This window comes from Ochotona curzoniae, unplaced genomic scaffold (assembly GCF_017591425.1).
Source record: "Ochotona curzoniae isolate NIBS_2020 unplaced genomic scaffold, NIBS_Ocur_1.0 scaffold_4683, whole genome shotgun sequence".
NCBI lineage: Eukaryota > Metazoa > Chordata > Mammalia > Lagomorpha > Ochotonidae > Ochotona > Ochotona curzoniae.
The window spans coordinates 19,087,444-19,112,527 of record NW_024467121.1 but is presented as its reverse complement, the minus strand read 5'-3'; the positions used below and the strand labels follow the sequence as shown (position 1 = coordinate 19,112,527).

The window sequence follows — 25,084 nt, the reverse complement described above, 5'->3', positions numbered from 1 at the left end:
GAGAAGAATCAGACCTAAGAACCTGTGGCTTTGTTGCTAATGTTCTTCTTAAAATATCTTAAAAGATTAATTTTGTTTTGTAGAACAGAAGCTCTTTTGGGGTAGAGACTATACTTTGTTCATGTCACTAATGCCACTAATGTTAAATGTTCCCCCGGGATGCATCATGTAGCTTGCTTGTAGGGGATAGGCATCGACAGTGTTCAGGCCCACACAGTGAGCTGACCTAGAATGTCCTGCTATCTCTAGTACTACTCCATGTCCTCGAGTCCACTTTGCCTGATATCTGTAGACTCAAACATGTTCTCTTACACCCAGTGATCTTACATGACCACTCTTTTCCATCTCTTTACTCTCAGCATATTTGGGTATGTATATTACAAGCCCATTGCTTGAAAGTAGCTTTTCTATTCATCTCTAATAAACAGACTATTAAACTGAATCAATTTATGCTGAAGAGTTGGGTTTGATTTACTCTCCTGCTGTTTTTTGTTTTCTATTTGTCTCATCTGCTATTTGGTCTTTGTTCCTGTTCTAATAGACACGCAAGATACGCATCAGGGAAAGTCAGTTCTCCATAGAGATGCACACAATTCCATGGGACATCATTAAATTACATTCTTGGGAAACAGTGTCCTGTGCAGTACAAATCTAACTCATCCTGTTTTTGGCTGTTTTTCACTGAACCTCACAGCTATAGCCACTATTGCCTGCCATCCTTACGTTCTATCAATCACAGTTCCCGGCCTACATCAGATAAAAACAGCTCTAAAGGCCTCGCTTTAGTATCCCTTCCAGGAGTGGTTAGGGATTTGATGATCACAGTTATGTACAACCCAGGGCATGGAGTGGAGACCAACTTGTTACCACGAAATCACCGCTGTCTTCACACGCCACCATGTGTTCCCAGACCATACCATGGCTCGATGCTCTTATTTGGGATCCTACTCTCTCTCCAGAAACAAAGCATTGATTTCCAGTGGGGTCCACAAGCAGCCAGCTATCCTCTGCTTCTACTCAGACTCTCCTCTTGGGCGCAGCACCTTTAATATCTGCACTGCACCTATAGGTCCTGCCTCTGCAGCTGAACCAGGCCTCCTAAATCCTGTCCCACCTGATTTGTCCATCGTATGAGTGTCCCCTGTGCTCTTTACCTATCTGTTGTGGTAAAATCTGAGCTATCACATTGTTTAAGCAAAGTGAGCACCATAGTGGGATGACCTGGAACATGAAGGGCCTTGAAGAATTCCACATGAAATGATCCAGGTAACTGGCAATGTTTGCTGTAGAAGAGAGAAGACTGAGCTAAGAAAATAATGACTGGGTTCAAGCCCTTGGCTGTGCTACCTTGGAAACAGAGGATGGGTTTATTGTGTGTGCTCTAGAAGAAGAGGTGGAAACATGTATGTATTTTGTTACTTTTACCTTTGGGATGGATCACTGGGCTCAAGAACAAAGAGAAGGAAAATGCACCGGCCGCCAGATGTGGTCAGAGTATCTTGCCACAGGGGAGCTGAGGTAGGGGCAGGTTGCAGGGGGAGAACCTGCAGAGCCACCATGGGCTTGCCTTCAGCAGGTGAGAGGCTGCCTACGTGGCCTCACAACCTGGGACTCAACAGGCCTATGCTCTGACATTGTTCTTGATCAGCAATGCATTTTCAAGAGGGGAAAAGATCTATTTTTGATGGGATTGGTGAGCTACTGAATGTAAGTCAAAGAGACAAAAGGTATCACCTAGTTTGAGAATCTTCCCAGCTCTCCCGCAGGCTGATTTCCCAGCATCTCTGCTCCAGTTGTCCTCCTGTGGCATCCCCTTCCCTGGAGACTCATGAACCTGACACAGGTTTGTTTGTTTTGGGTTTTTGTTTTAGCTCCCAGCTTGGTTTTCCTGGAACATTTCAAATAGCTTTCACCCCCTGAGAAGTATTAGTAATCTCTGTCATTCTGTACCCAGGAGCTGCTGGGGCTTCAGACTAAACTACCATCTTTACATGTTCTCAGTGTGAAGCCAAGGGCTCCTCACACTTGTTACATTCAGATCTTTCTTGCAAGAACTGCGAGTTTCCATTGAAAACATCTTGCTATCAGAGTGGGCATTTGGCCTAACAGTTAAGATTCCTTCCTTACATTCAAGAGAGCTGCTACCTGCGATGTCAGCATCCCATTTGGGCGTCGGTTCAAGTCCTGGCTGCTCCACTTCTAATTCTGATCCTTGCTAATGTGCCTGGAAGAGTATAAGATGGTCCAAATGTTTAGACCTCTGCCACCCATTGAGGGAACCCAGATGAGTTCCAGGATCCTGGCCATTGCTGCTAATAGGGCAATCAATCTCTCCCTCTCTCTTCAATAAATCTTAAGATGACAACAAGAAGAGTACCTAGGTTCCATCCCAGCTCCACATCTTAACTACAACTTTCTGCTGATGCAGACTCTTGCAGACAGCAGTGATGGCACAAGCAATTGGGTCTCTGTGCTCAAGTGGGAGCCTGAGTTTCCAACTTTGGCCCCGCCATTATAAATATCTTTGAATTAAACCAGTGAATGGGAGCTTGCTCTCCACTTCTCAAATTAATAAACAAAAACCCTCTATCTGCTCAAACTTTGTTCTCTTTCATTCTTCAGCTCTCATAACTTTGGAGATCCAAGTCAGTGGCATGATTTGGACAGTCTTGCACACATCCGTCCATGCACCCACAGAGCATGATGGGAAAAGGAAGAATTGCATCATATATTTCCCGTCTAAAAGCCCATGTCCCCACAGTGACATTCACAGGAAGAAGTCAGAGGGCTTTTCTGGGATCCATAGAAAGGCAGTGGCTTTGGAGAAAGAAAATGGATATTAACTCCAGGCCCCTTGTGGAGCCTGCACCTGGCTGTTCCACTTAGGCTATTCTCAGAATCATCAGGGTTTAGATATTCTTAGGCCGAGTGAAATGTGACAGATTGGCTGCCATGGTAACACAGTTATAAATCCCATTTTGGCAGTGAATTTTTGCTTCGGAAGGCACTCTAGGATTCCTCTTTCTACCCACAGGCATAGGGTTTCCTAAAACCTAACGAAGAATACACTGAGCACATTCCTGTTAGAGCTGTTGCAGCTTACTCCATGATACTCTTGTGTCTTAAACCACACTTTATGGTGAGGAGGTTTAAAGACAATCAGAGGTTTGATATGTCCTGCCTATCCTGGGGCAAAAGGTACAGACAGGGCTGGAAATGACCGTGATACAGATCCCAAAGGTAAACCCAGCTATGGCTCTTACAACAAGATCAAACTGATTTTATCTCTTACCCCTACAGGATGAATGCAAAAGCAGGAGGTTCCCAGTGGCACAGGAGGCCACAGGTGGTGGGTTATATGCAGACCAGGGATGCAGGACTGGCCTTGGATAGTGTGAGGTGGATATGTCAAGAAAAAACATCAGGAGGAAAGACTGGGAAGTGGCATTTGGGGAATGGTCAGGGTCAGTGTGGTTGTAATCTAGCTGCCTGCACAAACACAGCAATGCCAAAACAGCAACACTGAGTGAGGCTCACTATCTTGTGGTAGCCTTAGGTGACTTTGCAGGCTTGGGGTGAGTCATGACGGAACATAATGCAAGGGTCCCAGCATGTACTGCCTGGGCAGGAAACATCAAAGATGAATTTTCCTTCTAGAAGACAAGACTTGCACACAACGGGGAATCTGTGAGAGGTGATTCCAGTCCTGTCTACAAGCTTCTCGCCCATGTTCTGAGGATCTTTTGAAAGGATCCAGAGGGTCCACTTTCCCCTGCTAATTTTTCAAAAAATAAATAATGAGGTGATTTACTGTTCAGATGCATCAGGGGACTGGCTGTCTTATCTCCTGCCCACAACAGAACGGAAAGGAAAAAGCTGTGAGAGTTTGTCTAGTGGATACCCAGCAAGAATCAGAGCTGGAGGAAGTGCCTCCCGAGTCCCCACTATCCCAACCTCCCTTTCTGGGCTGTACATGGGCATTCAAGGAACCATCCCTTTCAACACATGCCATACCATGAGAATGGGACATCTCAAGTAGGCATTTTCTGCCAGATTCAGCCAAGAAGTGGCTGGTAAGTTAGACCCAGAAGCTCACTCAGGTCAAGTCAAGCCTGATTCCTGTTTTACTCCACATCCTGAGATAACTCAAACATGCTGGGTTCCCACTGAAGGCAGCATATCACAGCCTGGGGAAGGGTGGGAGAGGATGTTGTGGACAGGGCTGGGAAAGAAGGAAGGGAGCAGGAGGGGTCCCTAGAGGGCAGAAGGTCAGAGTAGCTTCTGGCATCAAGTACTGCAGTGTCTTTGCAAACTTCCTTTTTGATTCCTCATCACCATCCCTTAATAGATCACAGTGTCCCTGTTTTATGGTAGTCAGAATAGAGTTCTTAAAGTTAGATCAGGCACCCCCACACACCCCGCCACACACACAAGGGCTAAGAAAGCACTGGGCAGGTTCTCACCTGGGATGCACCATCCCAAAACATCCTCCGCTATGGAGCTGCCTGCACAGCCAACAGTTCCTGAGCCCTGCTGGGCAGGGAGAGTCTGCCTGGGCCTGGAAGCAAGCGCAGGGCTTCCCTGGGGAACAGGGAGGGGGTCAGCACAGGACTCTGTGCTGCGTGGACAGATCACACTGGGATGTGGATCCACAGACCCCCTGCAAGAAAGCAAAGAACCAACTGGAAGAGCAGACATCAGTTTGTAAAGGCAGAAGCTCAGCAGGTGCTCAGAAGAATCAGAGTGGAGTCATTCAGAGGCGAATGTCTACCCTGACAGAAGGACGGCAGTGATGGCCACGTCACAGCAGCTGTGCCCTTAGCTGTACACATGGAAGTGTTGGGATGCTAGATTTCATGACCTGTGTGTTTCACCACAAAAGATCAGGACAACTCTGAAAGATGAGACACTGGAGATGGCTACCCAACCATCTACACTTAATCCTGCTGGACAGTATACTTCAAGATGGTGAAGATGGTCAGTTTTGCATTATGTATGCTTTACTGCAATATTAAACAAACAAAAAAGTCAAGTCAAAATTAGGTCCTGATTTCTCCACTATCAGTCTGTGAAGCCTGGCTGTGGAGAAAGCTTCCTGATTCAAGTTCATTCACAGTTGTCTGAGTTATCTGGGTGTTGGGCAGACCCTCACAGCAGACACACAGAAGCAGCTTAGGGGACAGGAGCACAGCCCAGAGCCCAGAGGTGGTAGCAAGTTTATGAATCAGAAGGTCACCTTCTTGTGGACTAGGGTAGAATTTGAGATTCATTAACTGTGAGGTTTAAGATTTATTTATTTTCATTGGAAAATCAGATATACAGAGAGGAAGAGAAATAAAGAGGAAGATCTTCCATCTGCCGATTTACTACCCAAGTGGCCATAATGGCAAGAATTGAGCTGATCCAAAGCCAGGAGCCAGGAGCCACCTCAGGGTCTCCCATACGGGTGCAGGGTTCCAAGGCTTTGGGCCATCCTTGATTGCTTTCCCAGGCACAAGCAGGGAGCTGGATGGGAAGTGGGGCCTCTAGGACCAGAATTGGTGCCCAAATGGGATCACAAGGTGCACAAGGCAAGGACTTTAGCCACTAGGCTATCATGCTGGGCCCAACTGAGAGTTTTTAAAAGCCAGGGCTAACATCCTTCCCCAGTCAAGTAGCCTCTTTAATTTCATTTTAGATTGAATCCCCAGAGTGCCAATGAGTAGGATTACAGATGGACACAAGGTGGCAGTCATCTGGAATAGTGATTTATACTTGAATTTTTGGCAACAAAAGGCACCATGTCCCAAGCACATACCATAATATAGCTTGTGTGTTGTTTTCTTAACAGTAGCAGGAAAGTGAATGGTTTGTAGAATAGTTTGTGTATACTGTTGTGGGGGGAGGCTGCTGGACCCAGCCCTCCTCCCAGTCTGGTTTGCAAAAGTCTTCTCCATGTTTAAGACCTCAGGTTTCCTGAAGGTGATGGAGATGGAGACCGACTCTGAGCTTGCTGATGTGATTCAGCTTGAAGCTCCATCCACACTCATGGGGCCTTGAGCAAGGGACTTTAGCTCTCTGAGCTTCATGTTTATGAATGTATGCATTTTTATAAAAGGAAGAAAAGAATGCAGCATACCATCCCAGTGGAATGCCAGAATTGATGAAGGGTGTGTTCACGGCTTACAGCCCAGGGCCTAGTACACAGTAAATGTTCAAGAAAGATTTTACCAAAGCTAGAAAGGAACAGCTCTCTTCCCTGTATCTACCCTGCCCCCCAACTCCGTGGATGCCCCCTACGGCAGCCAGAGCCAGCTCTGAGCTACCTGCACACTAAACAGCTGTTCCCTGCTCACTTGACAGGACTGCCCTGCCCCCATGATCCCTTCCTTGCCCTCCTGGTGCATCAGTGCCTGGGGGTGGGGGAAAACGGATGGAGCTCAGGCTCCAGCTCCGAGTCACTGGCTGTGGTGGGCCAGGCTCGCTCTTTTTCCTGAGCCAAGATTTCCCTAGCTGAAGTTTCAGGGGTAAAGCTTTGTGATCCCTGCAGAACATCCCTGCCAGCTCACAGCGCATGTGCCTGGAAGCTGAGTGCCTTCGCATGCTAATGAACGCCTTGGCACCATTGTGAGCCAACAAGTCTGTGCTGAATGTGTAGACAGCGAGCTGCAAGGTGCTGAAGCACCAGGGTGAATGCAAGAGGAATGCAAGCCTGGAGCTGATGATCCCTGTAAAGAAACACCCACACCACCAGTGAAGAATGTGTACAAATCTAAGCAGGACTTCCTTCACACCGTAAGCACAGACCTCACCCCAAACACAGCCAGAAGGTAAAGATCTGCTCCACTTCCCTTCCTGCTCCCTGCTAACACGCCTGGGAAAGCAGCCAGCACAGCCCAAGTGTTCAGGTACCTGCATGCACTTGGGAGGCCCAGATGAAGCTCCTGCCTCCTGGCTTTCGCCTGGCCCAGCCTCATTTGGAGAACCAGCAGATGGGAGATATCTGAGCTTCAAAATAAATAAATCTTTAAAAGAAGAAAAAGATTATTCTGGACCTTTTCACACACATATGCATGGACATTCGTTACTGGTTGTGTGAATGGGCTCATGCAATAGCAATGGATATAAAATTCGGTGGGTCCTTTTTCCGCCACTGAATAATCCATGTTGGCAAGTTTTTTCCTGTGACCATTTTAACTACACATTACACCAAGTGCTTGGGTTGTAGTTTAGCTGTTCCCTAATGGATAGACATGGAAGTTGTTTCTGTGCTTTTCTGCTTATAAACACTCCTGCAGCAATCTTCATTGTTGATTCCCTGCGTGAACATCTGTGCATATTTTTCTACATAGGTAATGAGAAAAGGGGGAATGCACCTTTATAGATTAAATCCAAGATGAAACCATAACATTTCATGACCTGAATGCCCAATTAGGAATTACAGAAATAAATCAAAAGTGTATTCAAGATAAAGCAATGGGTAGGAGAGATTGATCGGAGAAGCATACACTTTGAACTAAGCATTCATCTGCAGGTTTGTTTTAAGTTTCTCATTTATTATTTAGGAAGCAGAGTTGGGGAGAAAAGAGAAAGATTGAGAGAGATTCCAGTCTCTAGTTTTCTCTCCAAATTCCCACAAGAGCCAGGCCAAAGCCATCAGCCTGAAACGCCATCTTGGTCTTCATTTGGATGCCAAAAAGCCAAGCATTTGGAATATCACCATGGTACCTTTGCAAGAAGCTTGAGTGGAACCAGAGTAGCTGGAACTCAAACCAGCCCCTTGGAATGACATGTGGTTATTGTGGCAACTTCACCCTCTGTACATGTGCTACTGGTTTATAATTTCCAATGAATCTCAACACACATATGGAATCTATAGATGCCACACTATATTTTAAGATGTTTATGGAAAACCAGTATTTTAAAAATGTTGGGGCCAGAATTGTGGTATAGCATGTGAAGTCACCACCTGCTGGCATCCCATGGAGCTGCTAGTTCAAGTATCAGTTGGTGGCCCCACTTCTGATCCAGTTCCCTAGAAAATGTACCTGTGAAAGCACCAGGTCCATGTACACAGACCCCTGTATCCATGTGGAAGATGTGGATGAAGCTCCTGGCTTTGGCCTGGCCCAGGCCTGGCTGTTGCAGTCATTTATGGAGTGAATATTTTTTCTCTCACTTCTTTCTCTAGCATTCTGCTGTTCAAATAAGTCTTTTTAAAAATATCTAACAAATGATCACACATTATAATCCAATAAAAACCATATGGCATTGGTGTACTAACCCATAGCTAAACAAGACCTAATAGCTAAACAAGCCTAATCAGACCTGAGAATAAATGGAAATTCTAAAAGAGGAGGTAATATAAATGGATGGGGAAGGGAGGAGTCAGATGAGACCTGAATAGTGTCAGCCAGTACAACCCCAGGCTTTAGGTCCACCCCGGAATTGGATCAGTGCCCATGGACACAGGTAAAACATATGCCCTGTGCCAGGCCTACCTCTGCAGCTTTATACTTGAAGATTTGGATTTTATCCCCAATTCAGCATACCTCAGTGCTGGACTGGTCCAGTAACAGCATGCAGGACCACACTTGCGGGCCCAGTTCTAAACCAATCCCCATTGCCTCAGATTCCAGGCTGGTCCTAGGCTCCAAGACTCAGGTTCAGTTTCACTCAAAAGTCTCAAATTTCAGAGCAGCCTTGAACTATTCACCTGGCTAGCCTCTGTGACACCTATACTCAATGCCCACCCCAGTGCTGGTCAATCCTTCTGGACTCAAGACTATGGACAGCTCCTACAGATCCAATTCCTAGATCCACACTACTCAATCAAGAATCGATGTCCAATCCTGTAGACCCAGGGATCGCCAGCATGCTGAAGGACTCATGCCTGTAAACCTATGCATGGAGCACACCAGTCAGTCTACTCAGCATCTCTGGCTGGACTACTAGTGAAAGGCTTTCCCAACCAACACTGGTATATGGAGACCATAATATGCCCCTGTGTCCTCAAATGCAGATGCCAACACAAGCCATGAGGGACCAAAAATAAACAAGTAAACGTGATACTACCACAGGGACAAAACAAAGCACCAAGAAGTGACTGTAAAGAAATGGAATTTATGAACTAAGTGTAATTCAAAATAATTTAAGTTAGTTCATTGAACTTCAGTAACAGAAATAACTTCTGAACCAGGAAAACAACAAACCCCCCAAAACAAGGAATTGAAGAGATTGCAATTACTTTAAGAGGCTCAAGCACAAAGATTAGAGCCAAAAAAAAAAAGAGGAATGAAAAATGCAATAGACAGCATCTGTAGAACTAACCCAACAGAAGAAATCTGTGACCTCTAAGACACACTATTTGGAAATAATGAAGAGAAATAAAAAAATATGATTGAAAATGAATGAGAAAGGCTTATAGAATGTATGGGATAGCATCAAAAGATAAAATATTCTAATTACAGAAGTTTAAAAAGAGACAAAGAAACACAGGCTTATTTAAAGAAAAGATAGCAGAAAACTTTTTGCCAATGTGGGAAAAAAATAAACATATCAAGGTACAGGAGGGTCAGAGGTCTCAGGACAGAACCAATCCAAACATGACTACCTGAAGGCATCTTATAGATCATGTTCAGATCATCCTGTAAGCAGGAAACAAGGTGTTGCCTCTACAAGGAGGCTCAAATTAGGTGAGTAGGAGGTTTCCAATCAGACACCTGACAGTTCAGGAAAAAGCAAGATGATATATTCAAAATACTAAAGGACTGTCAGCTGAGAACTTTACCCACCAATGCTGTCCATCAGAAATGAGAGACAAAGACTCCCAAACAGACACTGAGGGATTTCATCTGTACCAGATTGTCTTACAAGAAATACTAAAAGGATTTCTTCAAGATCAAAGACAAGGACCCTAATAAGTAGCATAAACATAAAATATTAAATTATTGGTAAAGCGCCTGGCATGGTAGCTTAGAGGCTAAACTCCTTGCCTTGCATGCCTGGGATACCCTATGGGTGTCAGTTCTGGTTCCACAGGCCCCGCTTTTCATCCAGCTCCCTGTTTGTAGCCTGGGAAAGCAGATGAGGATGGCCCAAATCCTTGGGACCCTGCACCAACACAGGAGATCCGGAAAGAAGCTCCTGACTCCTGGCTTCAGATTGGTTCAGCTCTGGCTGTTGCACTCACATGGGGAGTGAATTGGCTGACAGATCTTCCTCTCTGTCTTTCCTTGTCTCTGTGTATCTGCTTTTCTAGTAAAAATAAATAAATCTTAAAATATTATGGATAAAGGTAAATATACAAGTCTAGTACTGTAACACTGATATATAAGCCATTTAATTCTTTGTTATGAAGGTTAACAGACAAAACGATTAAAAATGATAGTTACAGGGACATTGTGGCATAGCACATGAATTGCTGCCTACCATGCCAGCATCCTATATGGGCACTGGTTCAAGTGCTGGCTGCTCTACTTCTGATCCAGCTCCCTGCTGATGTGCCTGGGAAAGCAGCAGAGGAAGGCACAAGTCTTTGGGCTTTTGCAATAAGTAGGAGATCCAGAAAAAGCTCCTGATTTCAGACCATGAGTTCATCTGAGGAGTAGGCCAGTGAATCAGAGCTCTCCCCCTCTCTCTCTCGTTCTCACTCACTCTCACTCTCCACCTCTGCTTTCAGATAAATAAATCTTTGAAAATAGCTCCAAAGTTTGTTAAGATGCATAATATAAAAAGATGTCAAGTGTGGCTTTCAAAATATAAAATGGAAGGAATTGGTTTTTATACAACCAAAAAGTTTTATGCAAGTTAAAAAAAAAGTTTTATGCAAGTTCCACAGAGCAAAAGCCTACAGTAACTAACAAAAGATAAAAAGTATACTAGCAGAGAAAATAATCACAAGGAATTTATAAAGCAATCAGAAAACATTTAACAAAATAACAGAAGTCCTCATGTAGCAATAATCACATCAAATGTAAATGAATCAAATTCTCCAATCAAAGTAGAGAATGGCTGATGGATTTTTTTTAAAGGACCCAACCCATATGCTTTTTACAAGAGACCTGCTATACATGCAGAATGACACTGAAAGAAAGCAAAAGGATTGTCCATGCAAATAGAAAACTAAAGAAACAGGGGTAGTTATAATTATACTAGCAAAGAGAAACTTTGAGTCGAGCACTATAAAGCAAGATACACCTTCTATATAATCTGTGCAGTGACCAAGGGGTTAATTCATCAAGTAGATGTGATAGCTTTAAATACATATATACTCAATGTTGGGGCAGCTACATGGAGAAGATATTAGTGGAGCTGAAAGGACAAAAGCTGCAACACAGTGATAGTAGAATGTTAGTACTCTGAGAAATAGACAAGTCATCCAGACAGAAAATAAACACTGAACTTAAGCTGCATTTTAGACCAAACAAATCTCAAGGACATATACAGAAAGTTTCATCCAGTATAAAACACAATTTTCCCAACTGTACATAAAAAATTCTCCAGGACATTAGCTCACAAAACAAGTTTTACTTTAATAAAGCTAAGATGACTGCAGCCATGCCAAGTATCTTTTCTGATCACAGTGGTATAAAACTAGAAATATAAAAAACAAGAGGATTTTTTGAATTCACAAATACACAGAGATTACTCAACATGCTCCTGAACAACTCCTGAACAACTGTGATTCAAAGAAGACATTTTTAAAAAGAAACTTAAAGATCACAACAGAAATAAATGATTAGAAACGAACAGATAAAAAAAACCTAAGTTGATTTCTTTTTAAAATTTATTCTATTATTTTATGATACAGTTCCAAAGGTAAAGTGATAAGGCTTTACTAGACTAAGGAAAAAATAAAAATCATAAAAGAAATTACAATTGTTACTGCTGAAATACAAAGGATCATAAAATTCATTAATACTATAAACAATATATGCAACTAATTATAAAATGATTGACTAATTAGAATAAATGATAGACTTCACTGTTGACTTTTACTAAACTTTTAAAAATCTCACAGCAGTCCTTCAATAACACTGCCTTTAAAACAACTTTCAAAGGGCACACTTTCACAATCATTTTATGTGGCCAGCATAAATCTGGTCCCAAAAGTCACACAGGGACACAGCAAGGAAAAACAAATTACAGGCCCAAATCCTGGAATAACAAAGATGCAAAGAACTTCAACAAAACCTCCTAGTAAACTGAATTTTACAGCACCTTATCAATCATTCATCATATTCAAGCTGGGTTTATCCTAGGGACTCTAGCCTGGTTTAACATGCCCAAATCTATAAATAATACACCACATCGACAGAAAGGAAAAGAACCTTACTATCATCCCAGCAGATACATAAAAAAGCATTTAATCAAAAAACTCTCTACAAATTTGTACTAAGGTACAGTAAAAATGTACCTTAACACGGTAAAGATTATACAGGACAAATCCACAGTTGCTGTTATGCTCAATGGAGAATGGCAGAAAGCTTTCTCTTTAAAAATCAGGAACAAAATGTGCAGTCTATTCTCACTGCTTCTATTCAACTTAGTACTGGGAGCCCGAGGCAGAGCAGTTAGTCGGAAGAGAAAAATCTAAGGCAAATAGGAAAGAAAGAAATGGAGTGGTCCCTATTAGCAACAAGATGATCTTAATGTTTATAGAAAATCCAAAAGACTCCATGAGAAAGCTATTAGAATAAAGGAATTCAATAACACTGCAGGATGCATGTTTGTAAGATACAACCTTCGTAATTTTTATGCACAAATCACAAATTATCTGAAAAACAAGATAAAATAAAATCTCATTTACAACAGTTACACCATCCCATTCCCTCCACACAATTTACAAAGACATTAATCAAGAGATAAAAGACTTGAATACTGAAAGTGGTAAGACATCAAGGAAACTAAACTGAATATTACACAAATAAATGAAGAGCTATCCTGTGTGCATGGACAGGAGGAATTAACAGCCTTCTTTATGTGTAGGTTTTATATCTGTGGTTTCAACCAAACATGGTTCAAATATTATAAATAATAATTTAAAACACTACAGTATAACAACTATGCTTTTAACATTGACATTGGGTTAAGATTTCTAAGCAATCCAGAGATGATTTAAGTATGTGTCAGAGTGTGTATGGGTTACATACAAATACTGTGTCATTTTATTTACCATCAGTGGATGCTAAATCCTGGAACACATTCTCTGCTCCTTAAAGGCATCTATGCATTATGTCCAATTTCTTTTTAAAAAATCCAATGATATTTTCACAGCAATAGACAAAATTGCTAAAATTTTTATATAACCACAGAAGACCCCTAGTAGGCAAAAGTAATGCTGAAAACAAAAAGAGCAAAACTAAGAGACATCACACTGTGTGACTTCAAAATATACTACAGATCCTTACTAATCAAAGCAGCATGGTATTGGCAAACAGATAAACCCAGTTAGCTATATTGATGATTGGACAGAATAACCCAGAAAGAAATCCATGATTTTTAACTAAGTTATCAATTTTCTTCAATAAATGATAGAAAAACTAAATAGCCACATATAGAATAATTAAACTAAATCCTCATTTCCTTCCAATTTGTCAACTCAAAATGGATTAAAGGCTTAACATTAAGACCAGAGACTACAAATATTAATGAAGAAAATATAGGGGGTTATCTAATGACATTCTGGGCAGAGTTTTAAGCATAATTTCTACAACAATGGAGAAAACAGACAAATGGGGTTTGGTAAGACTGGAAAGCTTCTGCACAGTCTGGGAAACAACAAAAGGAAGAGACAACCAAACAGCAGAAGATATTTGCAAGTCATACAGTTGATACAGAGTGAATTTCTGAAGCAAGAAAAGAAAAATAACCCAATTAAAACTGGGCAGTAAATCTGAGGAGATATTTCTCAAAAGAAAATATGCACATGGCCTATAGTATCAGTGATCTCCAGGGAAATGCCAATCAAAACCATCAGGAGATATCACCTCATACCCATTACCATGACAGCTGCAAAAACAGTGTTGGGAAAGAGGTGAAGACCAGGGCCCTTTGTGGGCTGGGGGGAGAGGGTGGTGATATAAATTAGAACAGCCATCTTGGGAAACAGTATGGATGATTTCCCCTCCCCCCCAAAAGTTAAACAGAACTACCACACAGTCCAGAAATTCTGCTGTTGGATATGCATCCTAAGAATGTGAAATCAGTTATGTTGAAGAGACCTGTGCACACCCCTGTTCATTGAAGCCTATTTACCGTGTCCAGGATAGGAGCTTCACCTCAGTGTCTGTCAACAGATGAATGGATAAAGATAACATGATGGATACCCACAGATTTAGCCTTTACGATTTCAGTTAAATAGGAATAAGTTTGGAAAATCTATTGTATAATAAGAGATTACAATGAATAACAATGTATTTTTGAAACACACATTTAGACTTGGATTGAATACTCTAAAGGAGTGGACTTTTGAACTGAGCATACATACTTCAAAATTTCATGCTATGCTCCCAAATGTTACTGCTTATCAATACAAGCAAATATTTCCAAAATTAAGTGAACTTTGAAAGGGAACACACATCATGAGAATGAGCTTATATTGAGTGGTTGAGATTACAGGTGACCACTTTTCAGTAAACTTATTTTTAGAGATAAATAGCATATAATAGTTGCACAATATGTTGTTGTTGCCTTCAATAGTCACTCTTGAGAATTTAATGTAAGCCATGCATTACTGGTCGAGAGAGAGAGAGAGAGAGAGAGAGAGAGAGAGAGAGAGAGAGAGAGAGAGGTATCAGGCTCTGTTGTAGAGGCAACAGTTAATGATTAATCAGGGGAAGTCATGTACAGGGTTGTGGGGGAAAATTCCCAGGAGGTGACACAGGAAGCAGGATGAGAAGTGAGCCTGCTGTGCAGGCATGGAACAGGAAAAGGGGCTGGGAATTGCTGAAGAGGTGGCTGCGAATGGCTTCTAGGTTGTTTATATAATGGAACAACAATTAAGGCATATCTAAAATCTCTCACAGATAATATCCATTTTTCATCTGTCACAGGGCTTACTCACAAGTATGCACAAGATAGGGTTCTGTCATCTGATGCTTTCAACATATAAAGTTCTCCCTGACCATGATTGTAATTTTCATGTTTGCAAGGGTGGATGCCAGTTTCCAAACCAGGAAGGGCAACCAATGAATTAGCAGAAAACACAGAGCACGGGGCATTTGGGATCCATCTGTCATCTTTTGTTTACAGGTTTCCCAATGATATTTTTCCCCAACTGAAATATTAACTACTGAGAAACAATTCTGGCGCTGAACCTGGTAGTGTAACAGTGAACATTTGGTGGCTTCAAGGCTCACGGAGAACTACTATGCCTTCAACACCAAGAGTGTCATCATCTCTACAGAGCCAGCAAGTGGTAGAACCATGCTGCAGGCTAAGTTTTGGCTAAAATCAGTCTAAGGAGAGGCAGTGGTAGGCTGGTCCTAGCTCCAGGGCGGTGTAGCAGAAAAACCCATGCCTGGCTTTGATAAACACTCCCGAGGAAGCAGTCAGCTGAGTCAGACCTGGGAAGAGGTGTGGGCAAATCATCAGGTTCTGAGAAGTAAACAGAACCCATTCATAGCTCGTGTATTTCCATCACAGTCTGGGGTGGCAGAAGGGGGAGAAAGGCAGGAGTCCTGGCAGCCAGCAGTGCAAGGAGCACGCACACATGCACTTGCACATGCCCACATGCAAACCCACACAGCCCGTGGGCAGGCAAGGCAGAGCCCAGCCCTTCACTGCTTTTTCCAATTGTAGATCTGGAGGCTAACGTCTCTAACACCTCAAGGCTGCAAAAGGTGACCCAGAGAAACAAGTGTCAGACCACACAGGGGTCAGGCTGACTGCTCTGGTGGGTGGGCAGCAGAGCAGAGGGGCTGCTGGCTTTGCTCTGAGCTGATCCCTGTCCAGGATTCCATCATTGGTAGACCTGAGAGCCTGGACCTTTCCTCCATGGTCCAGCCTGACTGCTCCCAGCTGCCTCTTTTGCTCTGATATGATAAGAGGCTGCTTTAAGCTCTTGCTGGGATCCAGGGACAAGGCGCAGGAGCAGGGGGCAGCTTGACTTGGCTGATGACCCAATGTCCCCTTGGATATGCAGTGGTGACCCAAGACATGGAACTTATAGGGTTGATCAGAGTCCTTCCCCGATCCAGGAGAGAGGCAGGATTGCACATGCTGCACTCCCTTTGCGAACTCCCATGGTAGCAGCCTTCCCATGGTACTGCTGAGCTGTGGGCAGGAGGCTCCACCATCACGGTCTATTTCCCTTCCTGTACCTCAGCCAGGGATATCATGGAGGTGAGCTTACTCACATCAGAGGGCCAGCAGTCAGATATTTACAAAGCTGAGACGGCAGCACCTGAGGATTGCACTCATCCCAGCCGAGCACATTCCTGCATCAGCCAGTGCACAGCAGCCTTATGGCCTTCCTGTTGTTTCCACGGCACGTGAGCATGACTGGCTAACAGAGGGCCGGGATCCCCAAGCAGCTCTGAGGAACCACTCAGAGATTCCAGAGCTGGCAGGCATCTTCCAGAAGGTGTGTCACAGGTGGTCATGACCAAGGCCACCAATCACATTAGGCACTGCACCCAAATTACCCAACCGTGGTGAAGCTGGTGTTTTGGAGGGACTTCTGATAGTCTGTAAAAGGCAAAATGGCCTCCTTTCCACATCACTTAGGAACCTTTGCCCCCCTCATGTGCATAGTGCCAATGCTAAACGAGGGGCTGGTGGAGGCCATCTTCACCCTAGCATCTGTGATTTCATTATTACCCCTCCCCCTATACACATACACACCCACACTCAAGTAGGTCTAAGACTACATGAAGGGTTGACATCCGCATTCCAAGGCCTCCTGTTCCCTAGTCTTCACATCACAGCCAAAAACACAGATCTGCCCAGCTTCCTGGGGGCAATGCAGCTAACTGCTCCCTCTCCTAGTCTGTGCTTGCTGCTTTTTTGGAAAGAAAACCCTGCCACAGATGAGATCCAGAGTGAGGTGTGAGCTATAGAGGTCTGTTTCCTGTTGTAGCAGCATGAATGTCTGTGTTAGCAAGCATTACATCAAAAAGGAAGACACTGTAGTCAATTGGCCAATAAAATCCCTTTGGTCCCCATGCAGACATCTCATGACATGAAGATTCTGTAGCCCTTTCTCCAGGAAACGCTCTGCAGTGTCTGCGTATCTGAACTCACAGCATTATGATCTCTAGAACTGAACTTGGGTTATAAACTTCCCTCCCCTCTGAGGGCAGGAAATTCATCCGAGCCCAGGCTTGCCTAGTTAGAATCCTGGTCAGTTCAGGATTTCAATGCTAGCCATATGAGCTCCGGAGCCCCTCTTCATTCCCAGCTCTCTCTTTTCAGTGGGTACCAGCCTCTAAAATGTGTTCCTTGTACCAGTGTTCATCATGTCTTCTGTAATCCAGCATCTGTCCTCTAACTGCCTTACAACATTTACGGGGTTAGATACGGCAGTGAACAAAATACCCTAGTACTGGGGAGTGGGAGCTTCAAAAGGAGTGGATTGTTTGGTATCAGAGATCAGAAAAGAAACAGGCATTCATTTCAGGGACCCTTAAAGCTATTTCTGGGCCTTAACAGAAGAGGAAGTTCAAACTAAGTTTAAATTTTGCAAACAGGGCTGGGAAAGGATGGTGTTGAACCTTGCACGGTCTTTAAAAGATACTTTCCCCTACTTTGACATTAGTTCCCCACTTGCAAGTTGTTCAGCCTGATTTCAGCCTTTACTTCATCTTCATTGCATTCTTCATGCTTGCTAGGTGATAAATATTAAAAAAAAATAAAGAAATTCAGCCCTGTGCTCCTATGGTCTGGGAGATAGTCTAACTACACAACAGAGCACAGCGTGACAACCGAACTATGGCATTGGGAGAGATGACAGGGCTCTGCTGAATTTCTATGTCACTCTCCAGAACAGACCTTATTGTGCCCATTTTATCAGTGAGCAGCTGAGCTAACACAGATTCACAGACTTAAGCATAGCCCCACCATCAGAAGACAGGGTACTGAGGCCTCCATTCTGCATGTACTCTAACAGCTTTCTGCTTCTGCGGGCATTGCATCCTCTGATCAGGACTTAGTCCCAGTTTTGATAACATCTTCCTATATGCTATGCCCAGCACCTGGGCAGTGTGGGAAGGGGAGAAACAGGCGATGCAACTGGGGCCATGCCCGGAAGAGCCCCGCACTCCAGCTCTCTCCACCAATCTCCTGCCTGACCTCCTCTCCCTTTCCCTTCTGACCATGACAAGTCTAGGGCCTGGGCTTTCACTTCTGCGGAGCTCCAGGCTGGGAAGGCAGCTCCTTTGGACTTTGGGTGGAACCAAGAAGCTGCTGCCAAGTCAAACACAGTCACAGGAATCTCTGGCTGCTCCACCAGAGAGTCCTCAGAAGAACTCCCCTGTTGTCACTTCCAACAACTTTGGTTGTCATCCAGGCTGGACCTGCTGAGTCAATTTAGGAAACCATTCGGTATGAATGTGGCTCTCCCACCGACTTCCTCACCCATCTCTGCAAAGGCTTTCAACAACACTGGCAGGAAACTGCACTTCCAATCTGTTTATAGAAAGGGTCAAACAGAACTGTAGAAGACCTGGGTTGAGGCTGAGGGCTTGACAACCTCCCCAGAGTTCTTCCATCAGCCAGACAGGGAAGGCCTCTTGGTTGATCTTTACTAGGTCAGAAACGCAATGCCACATACTCATTTGAGAATGCACTGGTCAGGGCCATCATCCTCACAGTGTTTCTCCATGCTGAGTTGATGCACTGTTGTAGGTGCTAGAAAGCTTATCTTTACAGTGTGTGTTGGGGACATTTAAATGTGGGTGGTTAGCCCTACTGGGAAGAGCTGTTAACTTCCACATGGATGTCTCAAGTTGGCAGTGACCCATTAAGACAGAGTCAAAAGGACCCTGGATGTGGCTCATTGAGGGTGCAAGGTGCGAGAAGGCAGCCCAAGGCAATCGTCATAAATCGGGAATAGACAATGCTAAGCAAGGGGTGAGGTCCAGGCAGGAGGTCCTTGAACATTCTTGCATTCTCCATCCCTCTGTCATCCCCACATTCTTCACCCCAAACTGATGCAATTGCCAGCTGTTGCCTTTCCACCTCCAATGGCCTGGTGGTCCTCCTGAGTGCAGGGTTCAGAATATCCTGTGAAGGATCAGGTAGTACATATGCCAGGCTTTGTGGACCACACTGTATGTCATAGCTACTCTGCCAGCATAACACAGAAACCACCACCACTGGTTATATAAAACACACAGGAGTGTAACTGTATTCTAATAAAACTTTACTCAAAAAACAGCTGGTAGGCCAGATTTGGCCCAAAGGTCATACTTGGTTGATCATTACTCCAGATCTTTCTACATTTTTCTTCATTCTTAAGAGCAAGAATGAAGTATTTAAAAGTCAAGCCATTTGTGTTTTGCTTTTAGAGTGTTCTTCCCTTATTTTTGTATTGCAGAAAATGCACTTTGACTTAATAGGTGGTTATTTAAGTTGAAAGCAGCTGTGGAGGCAGATAACTTCTCTGAGTATATAGTATGCTCACTGCCATGAATGAGCAATTTTCAGATTCCTCACCTTTAGGTTTAGCTACATGCAAAGCTTGCTGGGACACCACAGCCCCTCAGAACAAGTTTTAGCATGAAATGGTTCCAGAAAATTTCTTGCTGATCTGAATGGACATGTGAAGGCTGAGGTGGCGTGGAAATGACAGAGCTGACTCTAGAAGGCATGGATCCACTGCCTTTACCTCTCAGGTTATGGACTATATCACTCCCAGGGAACCTGAGCTTCCCAAGGATGCCAGAAATCCAGTGAAATGGCATTAGAGGAAGCACAGGAGAGGTCCTCTCCAGGAATTTGGCTTATCTTTGGAGATGGGTGGCCCACCGGCCATAGTAAGATCACTTGTGAATGCAGAAGCACCAGTCTCCCTTGGCCTGCGCTCACAAGCACAGGAGAGAGTTAAGAACTGGGGACCTGACCCTGAGTCCTGGGTTGTTCAGTGGAACCACCTAATACTCTGTTTCAACAAAACCAGTGTCTGCAAATTGTCCTGATAAAAGTCAAGGGGCAGGGGGGAGAAAATCAGAACAGAAAATCTAGTCACAGCATGATTCCAATTTTGCTGAAAACATTTATCTCCATCCACTGAAGCAACACTAGGAAGACATAGATTGAAATGCCAGCAGCAGTTATCTTGGTGTAATTACACATGACTTTAATTTTCCTTTCATTTAGTTCCCTGTGTTTTTCATTGCGGTTTTTATGCCATCCGTATGTGTTGCTTTTATGGGTTTTTTTAAAAGTGTTTTTTTTTTTTTTTACAAGATGAGGAAGAAGAGATAGCCCAGCTTGACTCTGGTGTTATTGAAAAATAAACATCAGGCTCCCCAGCGACAATCCTCCCATCTGCCCTGAAGCGGGCTTCCTGTGGGCTGCATGGAAACTTCCAGAGAAATAAATCTCTACCACTGGAGGATGCCGGAGGGCTTGAGCATTGGCAGGCGAGGGTTCTCCACCTCAGCCCATCTGAGCAGCCCGCCTGGGGGCCTAAGGACAGGTTTGGGAGGTGGGAATACCTAGTGACAGAGTTGTCTCATAGGAATTTCTTCTGGGTTATTCTAAGAAAAGGTAGCAAGTACCCGTTTCCACTTGCCTTGGCTTTCCCTGCCCCCTCTCACAGTTCACTAAACATACCACAGAGTCAAACCAGTGAAAAACATGTCTTGATGTATTGTTTCAAAAGTCATTTTTAAGAGATTAATTTCATTTGGAAAGCATTTCAGAAAAAGGGAGAGTTTCTTAAAGAAACACACACATCCTTTAGAAAGCCAAGCCCGTTTTTAAGGAGCATATTCTTTGGAGGTGATAGGATTCAGGAGACCTTGTAGATACCATTGGCTTTACTATCACATGGCTTTAGGCTGCATTCATATGGCCTAGGCATAGCCAACTTTGCCACAGAAACAGGGAGTTTGCCTGGTAAGGAGCCTTGCATCGTGGTTTCACTGTTGGCAATATGGACAAGTAACTAGAATCTTTCGGTGTCTTTTTGCTGCCACTGAAACCCTACCCATGTCACAGGGAAGCTGTGAGGACCAAAGAACCACACCCCTACTAAGGAACTCCCATCATCCCATTAATTCCTTCTACTATCAATTTTGTTTTGGGACTTATCATTTCCACCTTAATGATACCTCCTATACACACACACACACACACACACACACACACACACACACACACACACCCTTCAAGGTGAGCCTCTGTTGCACCTTAGCTTCAAGTTATTGTCAAGTTCCTCTGTTTAACTGAACTGTTTCAGTGAAGTTCATCCTCTTGCCCCTGAACTCCCCAGAGCAGGGAACAGATGTCCCTGTGACCGCAGGGGTGCCAGTGAAGAGGGTTGGCATCTCACAGAAAGAATTCTGTGAACTAATAGGCACTTGATGTTCACCATCCTCAGATGTCATTACTTTAAAATGTATCTTGAAGAATGCCATAAAACACACCTTCCATTCTCCTTGGTCTTACGACCTAGCACACTACTGTCTTTCTGTTTTATTAGACTTTGCTTGGATTCCTCACTCTTATTCCAAGAATCCATCAGAATTTATCAAAACCACGAATTTAATGAGAGCAGCTATAAACATGCTTAGCTTTGTTACCTGGCCACATCAATCCTTCAGTGACTCCCAGATGGTTGTCCATTCACGTACAGGGAACCTGACAGGAGCTCTCCCTGGAGTCTGTGTTGTCCACCTGCTCTTCTTTTGGAGTGGATTTGTGTGGCCAGAAGAGGGCAGCACTGCAGGTGTGGTTACCTGGTAATGGTGACACTCTCAGAGCCCAAAGGGCCTGACTAAATGGCAGGTGTTCTAGGATTGCTTTACGTGGCCCAGGTTTTCCACTAGGCACGAAAATGGCCAGACTGAAATGATACAGAGACTAAAGTAAACTAAGCCTTGAGGAATGTGTGCCCAGTGGTATTGAGAGACTCCTCTGCTCCACAGGATGAATGGTTACACAGTGCCCTGCACACCCTGGAGGGGTGCATGGTAAACACCCCGTGGAAAGTGGACCTGCAGAGCTAGGGCTGGACAGCTCTGCAGGCAGAAGGTAGAGGAGTAAAGGCAGAGAGCCTGATGGGGCAAAGGCAGGTATGCTGAGAAGCCAACTGCAGTTTGCTTGGGGCAAGGAGATGAGCATTTAGACTGTAGGCAGAGGTAGGTGCAATCCTAAAGGTTAAGAGACTAACAGTGATATGAACACTGAACATTTGCTATTTATCAGAGCATGATGATTTTAAGTACTTTCCAAGTCCAACTCTGCAAATCCTCTTAGCAACCACAAGGCTCCTATGATACGGACACGGAGACCGGGTGTTGCTAGTCAGGTTCTCTGGGAAGAAAACCAAGATAAGAGTTTTCTAGAGAGTTCTCCTGGGATCAACACCAGGGGAGTGGAAGGGGGTTAAAAGGAGTAGGAGGAAGCAGGACTGGACAGGGGAAAAGTGGATGGTGATGTAGTCTCAATAAAGGCCACAGCCTGACTCATGGGCCGCTCTAAGGTTGGGACAGCCCTTCAGAGAGCTTTCATCATGGCATGGGTGGGTGGGGAGAGGCCTTGGCTTTCACACCCTCGTGTCAACTAGGCACTGGATGCTGGTGCCCCAGAGAAGGGGGCATGGCCTTGGATGGCTCCATGAAGTGTGTGTGGGAGGGAGGGAGCAGACTGTGGGAAGAGACCCAGCTGAGGGCTGTCAGCCTGCAGTACTCCATCACAAACCTGAGGAAACAACTGCTTGAGTCCACTGTCCTGAACTTCAAATGCTTACCCAGACTGGCCAGGCTCATCACAGGAGAGGCAGGACTGGAAACCAGGGCAGCCCGGCCTCAGTCTGGGTTTAAGCACTTCTACCTCATCACTCTATTGCAGTGTCCATGGGGGATTTGTTCCAGGACATCTACATACAGGGAATAAGACCTATGGATGCTCAAGGCCTTTCTATCAAATGACAGAATATTTTCACTGCACTATATATATCTTTCCATAAGCTATGCATCCTTCCATGAGCTAGCTTCTTGATATCCTCTTACAACGTAGGTGCTATCAACTAGGGATAAAGAGTCTACACCTGTTCAGGTAACCATCATAGGCCTAATTGCTTTGCATGTACATGCACATACACACACAAGGCAAACACTGCTGCAGCAACAGGGGCTGGAGAGACGGGGGTGGGCATGGTGGAAGGAGGGGAAGCTACAGCAGGGTATGACCACACCTCCCTTCACTTGCATGGCCTCAGCATAACCCTGGGCACACCACAAATTCAAGTTTCACTTCGTATAAACTTTCTGGAAGTTTTATTTTTTTTTTCTCAAGTATTTTTTGAGTCGAGACGGGTTGAACCTGCAAATGCTGATGTCATAGACGCAGAGGGCTGACTGTATGGGAGCAGAAACCCAAGCTCAGACCTTCTATTGAAGGCTCACTCTAGATAATGCAGAACAGGTGGGAGCACAAGGAACCATGCAGGCAGACCCCTCCATTTTAGGTAGATCTGTGTCCTACCTTCTACATGCTACTATACATCCTACATGCTCTACACATGGGGACACAGAATTCAAGACACAAGGATACACAATGAAAATACATCTCACTCCCGTGCTCTCTGCTTCCCAGACATGGCCAACGTCCTTGCCACGCCTTGCATAGACACACACGGGCACTGTATTTTACACTCTCGGTGTCACACACACAGTTCTGCTCCATGCTTTTAGACATACACCAAACACTCAGATACTGCCTTGCCATCTCAGAGAGCAAACCTTTCCATCCCACACACGGTCCAAAACTGAATCCACCAGACCTCTCTCCATAGGCGTTTTAAGACGGCCTCCAGTCTTTTATCACAGGCACGCCTTGTATCACAGGTAACACTCAGAATATAATTCCAAACCAAAGGAAAGAGCAGCACACAGCAGAGACTCGGTGAGCATCCGAGTCAAAGGGGGGATTCACTGGGCAGAGGGCCACACGGGGTCACAATCAGGGATGTTCCACGTTTTGAACCCCCACCCAGGCCTGGAGCTGCGGGGAGCGGGGCTGTCGAGACTGTCCAGGGGGCATGAGACTCACCTGCCTCTCCCATCGTGGGATTTCCTCTCCCCAGCTCATGTGCTCCTCGGTGCAGAAGGCCCTGTTTGAAGAAGAGGACCATGTCAAGAAGCTGCAGCAGAAGGTGGCCACGCTGGAGAAGCGGAACAAGCAGCTCCGGGAGCGCGTCAAGAAGGTCAAACGCTCCCTGCGGCAAGCACGCAAGAATGGCCGCCACCTGCAGCTGGTAAACCAGAAGCTCAGCGAGAAGCTGGCGGCTGCTGCAGCACCACTACACTTCAATGCACTGGGGCGGGAGCCCGCGCGTGCCCCCTACCTGCGCGGGTAGCACAGGGGCACCAGGTGGCCAGGAGGCTGCCGAGCTCATGCCCTGCCTCGCCTGCTCTGAGAGGAAGGTGGGATTGGAAGATTTCGGTGCTTTTATGCCTGCACCTGTTTTCAAACCTTGTCGGAGTTACTTTTCTTAATGCACCTGGATAAACTAGCAAAACTGGCTTTTCCCCGTGGTTGCTGACCACCCTGGCCTCAGTCAGGCCCCAGGCACACCTGCCTGCAAGTGCAGGCCTGCGCTCTGACCCTTAGCTTCTGCGAACAGCCCCGGGATGGCATGAGCTTGGGTACAAGATAGCGGCTTAGCATTCACATCCGAAGAGCGTCAGTGTCACACTCAGCTCTCAGATACTGACAAGTGAGCTGCAACACTGGGCCTGGAACTTGCGGGTGTTTTTTAAAAGGAGGGTACCCATAAACTAATGCATGCAAGGGGCCACTCCTGGCCCCAGCCAGTGACTCCCTCAGCCGAGGCCTGTTAAGGTCTGATTAGCTCAACTCAGCTGAGGGAAGTGAGTTGGGACTAGGGCAGCATCATGTAGTGCAGCAAGGTGATGCAGAGGGCCAGCTC

The 25,084-nt window shown here is 44.9% G+C and overlaps 1 protein-coding gene across 1 annotated transcript in view; it reads left to right on the top strand.

The window, feature by feature from the left end:
• Positions 1 to 24,511, top strand: part of CCDC3 (coiled-coil domain containing 3) — a 105,860-nt gene extending 81,349 nt beyond the window's left edge. Inside the window, exon 3 of the mRNA XM_040967948.1 lies at positions 24,239 to 24,511. Coding sequence (XP_040823882.1) covers positions 24,239 to 24,511 — 273 coding nt within the window. The remainder of the gene's footprint in view (positions 1 to 24,238) is intronic.
• The last annotated feature ends 573 nt before the right edge of the window (positions 24,512 to 25,084 follow it).